The sequence below is a fragment of the Plasmopara halstedii genome, assembly GCF_900000015.1.
Source record: "Plasmopara halstedii genome assembly, contig: Scaffold_1561, whole genome shotgun sequence".
NCBI classification, from domain to species: Eukaryota; Oomycota; class Peronosporomycetes; order Peronosporales; family Peronosporaceae; genus Plasmopara; species Plasmopara halstedii.
Genome location: NW_020188473.1, coordinates 583,355 through 587,454, shown reverse-complemented (window position 1 = coordinate 587,454; position 4,100 = coordinate 583,355). Strand labels below are relative to the sequence as shown.

The 4,100-nt window shown below is 42.0% G+C and overlaps 2 protein-coding genes across 2 annotated transcripts; both read right to left on the bottom strand.

Moving 5' to 3' along the window:
• Positions 1-1,363: 1,363 nt before the first annotated feature.
• On the bottom strand, positions 1,364-1,789 carry PHALS_01524 (uncharacterized protein; the record flags this gene model as incomplete). The annotated part of the gene is made up of 1 exon (XM_024715931.1): positions 1,364-1,789. The coding sequence occupies one exon, from the start codon at positions 1,787-1,789 to the stop codon at positions 1,364-1,366; it is 426 nt and encodes a 141-aa protein (XP_024581580.1).
• Positions 1,790-2,472: 683 nt separating this feature from the next.
• Positions 2,473-2,775, bottom strand: PHALS_14791 (uncharacterized protein). The gene has a single exon (XM_024715930.2). It carries the CDS (start codon positions 2,718-2,720, stop codon positions 2,481-2,483), a length of 240 nt encoding a protein of 79 aa, XP_024581579.1. The 5' UTR covers positions 2,721-2,775; the 3' UTR covers positions 2,473-2,480.
• Positions 2,776-4,100: the final 1,325 nt, after the last annotated feature.

Genomic DNA, 4,100 nt, shown 5'->3' with positions numbered 1-4,100 from the left:
GCATGTCATTCGTGGTGCTGGAAACGCTATCAGCGACGGTGCAGATGCTGTTGTCGATGCCACCAAAAAAGTTGGAGAGGCAACTGGAGCTGCAGCGACTGCGACGGTTCATGCTGCCGGAGATTTAGGAGATAGTGTTTCAGAAACGTCCAAAGATGCTACTAATGGCGTTATTGATGGAGTCGCCGGCGCCCTGACCAGCACAGGGACGTTTGTTAGTGGACTACATATTGATTAAGTACCCTGTGAAGAAATAATAGATTTGGTAAACAATGTGAGCCTAAGTCATGATATTTTACTTATCTCTTGTGCTTATCTATTTACTCGTTTTCTGAGTCAGTACGATGTTTGTCCCGGCAATTCCTGAAATAAAGAAGCGAGCCTATGACATAAAGTGTGAGCAGTAGCTCAATGTGGTGGACTTCAGCATCCCGAATATTGTCTAAGTTATTGGGCTGCCTACGGGGCTCGGATCCGTTTGTTTTTGCGACACTCTCTTAAGTAGATCGTAATCGGCCTTTTGAAGCTAACAATGTTGAGTTCGATAAATACTGCTTGATCTTTCAAATAATATTGTGGTTTCCATGGTCACACGAGATAGTGATAGCTTAAAATGATGAGGTACTTCTTGGCATCGCGCTCTCCCCTTGCCTTGTCCATTTCGACCATGTCATAGTTACCTGTTGCAGTTGGAGCTGTCTTTGAGCCTAATCGAGCTTGATCAAAGACTCAAGACCCGATTTCATGCTTTTCTTCATGCTGCGTGTACTAGACAATCGGTCAGTTCTGACAAAAAATATTCTGACCCGAGATACTCGTTTGAATATTAACTAGATCTCAAAATTGAGTAATCGAATGACAAGATTCGCCTGGTGAAAGAAAGACTGATCGATCTGATTGCGCGAACTGCACTCTACTTAAATTCCCGCAGCACTAGCTAATATTTTCATCTTATACGACGAAATCATGCAACGGATTAAGGAATCTCGTCGTATCAAACTATTAGTTTGTTCTGTTGCAATGTATAACGTCCGTGACGAGTTCAGGCTCCATCTACTTGCTCTAAGCGCGTTTAAGGAACATCTAGCGTTCGGGTGCATTAGGTCGGTAGAAATTTAATTGTCAACAGACCAAACAACTCTTTGCATGCTTTTCGGTTATGCGTTTGTGTAGATAAAACTGACGGTATAAATCAATGTTTGAAAAGTGGTATATAGTCGAGCTCCATCTATGATAACACCGTCAATTACTAGAAAACAAAAGACAGAACCGACAAAAACATACACGTGTTCAATCAAAACGATAGTCAGCAATGAAGATCCTACAACACATTGTTGAGTCTGGTTTCAACCTTAGAAGTTGGTCAGACAAAAAGCCCTGTAATGGCTAGAGCAGTCAGTGATGCCAGAACGATGGCAGGTGTCACTTGCGACGAATCCGAAGAAGGTTCCGAGCCTGATGGAGCAGTAGACGCCGAGGTATCTTCATCATCCGGGTTTTCATTGTCGCCCGGGGATGCTTCAGAATTCGAGATATCGATGTTTTCTTCAACTGTGACATTGCTGATGCTGTCTGAAATAGCGCCAACTCTGTTAGGTTCGGGTAACTCGACAAGAGTAACAATAGAGCGTTGAGACCCGCCACTGTCTCCATTATTTGCCGGTTCCTGAATCGATGTGGTGGCATCTTCAGTAGCAGCGAGAGCTACTTCCATGGGATCCATAACATCATCACCGGAGACTGTGATCACGAAAATTAGTAGAGAGATACCCGTTATGAAGCGAACCATGGTGCAATGCTTCCTTATGTGTTGGCTTGAAAGGTACACGCTAAGTGTCGACAACAATATGATGTGAAAGAAATGCATTACCAACGTTGTTAAAGTCTCGACGACACAATTAAACGACAAATTGACCATCCCAAGACAAGCGCATAGAGTGCCAACTGTCAACGTTTGACGACGGCCTATCTCCATCTGGTGGTGCATCTAAATTTTTCATAATATGACACCAATGGAATGTTCGAGGCCCTCGCTCTACGTCTCTTTTGGAACAAAAAGGAGAGGAGTACTTTACGATTTTTTAAATGATGTCAAGCAAAATATTTGGACATTGTTGTCTCTGTTTGAACACACGTTTTGCCCCATACATAAGCAGGTGGACAATAGCCTCTATACCGATGACGTGGATCGAACGTGGAGTAGGGATATATAGAGCGATATGTGCACAAAATTAAAGAATCTTCATCACAATGTTGCTATTAGGAACGTTAGAGAAGTAGAAGGTGGATTAGTGATTCAAGTTAACGAGCTTGCGTTCTATTCGAGGGATAAATTTGAGCATTGAACGTCATACAAGTCATGTCGTACATTTGATCGTAGAACAACCAAGAAAGTATTGTGCAAGTTTAAATACGCTAAGAAACCAAAAAACTTGATTGGAATTTCCAATGAAAAACTCAAAGTAGCAAGAATCTATTCACTAATCATCGTCCGACCGGAAATTGTCGAGTAGATCTTTTGCATCGTCACGAGTTTCCTTATACTTAGAGTGTGCGTTGTCGACGTAGTCTTTGGTATCATCCTCGACCTTTTGGATCGTTCCTTCCTTGAAATTATCTGCAGACTTTTCAACGTCGTTCCAAAGGCTGTCGAGTATATCTGCTTTGGTATTGTCAATCATGGCGATTCCAGCGATGACGAGGCACAAAAGAACACGCATAGTTTAGTCACGTTTCGAAAAGAAATGCTTGGTATGGGGTGAAGCGCAAATTGTGGAATGAGTAAAGGGAAGAAAGCGCCTTCTACACGGCTGCCGGATCTATAGAGTTTACGGTATAATCCGAAAATGGTATGTTAAGATACCATGTGTCTATCAATTTGAGTATCAGCTGCAAGGAACGATGGTACGTGATCATTTCTCGAAATCGTTGAAGAATTGCTGACTTCTGTTTTTTTCCTACGAAATTTGCAATCGCAACACAAGACATAACGAAGAAGCAGATCATGTCAACCAAAGAGTAGTCGGAATCCTTCGTACATGTCCAGTTTGAGCAGCATCATGTACAAAAACATCAGCAATCACCGCGACATAATCTCTAAGTTCACAAGATGAGCACTAGGAAAAGAGGCAAAGCGGAATCATTTATCTATTACGGCGAATACTTGTTGTTCTTAAAGCGTAGGTGTGTAGAATCTGCAATTAAGCGTGGAAGTGAATTAGATAGCGCACTAAGGTTGAATATGTTTGTTGGAATGATGCCGCCCATTAATGAGAGGGATGATATTGCAGCTAACACGTCTATTTCATATGCAGAAGATATACATTTGTTCATACGAGAAGACAGTCTCAGTTAAGCCTAATGTTTAAGGTGTGGTAGCTCCAAGGTGAATGAGGCAACGCGTGAAAAGCATGCTCCATACAATAAATTGGATTAAAGAAGAAGTATTCTGATCATGATAGGTTGTCACACAAAGCGGAGTTGCTCGACCGGAAAACCATTCAGCAGCGATGACGCGATATTTGCTGTGAGCAAAAACAAGATAACAAAAAGGATAACTTGTTGATTGAAGTGCCACATTTCATATGATAAGTCACTATCACATTTCCTTTTCAAGGAACAGCCACGAGCATTTTATTAAGTTTTGATTGATTTGGGGATTCTCATGGCTAGCGTTATATATATCCCAGAACTCGACGGATACTTTGCTGTCCGACAGCAAGCATACTGAACGCAGCCTGAGTGATGAGATTCGTGCGTCATCTTAACCAAGAAAACGGGATTGCATCGGATACAAAAATCGAAAAAGGGTACATGCTGATGTGAGCAGATAGAAACATACTATGCGGGGTAATTCAGGGCTGACACTCAGATGACGCTTCAGTATGTTTGTGCGGGACTCTCGGAACAAGAAGCAAGATATTTATTGCATTACAAAACATAGCCCTCAACAATTGTCGGTGATCAAGCAAGAAACAGAAATATTGTGTACTTGGTGTTTGAAGGTTAAGATGACAGTCAAAATATCTCATTCACGTTCTATGACAAAGCCAACACATGTGCTAGAGCGCGTGTACACTAATTGCAGCGGGGCTGCCGTG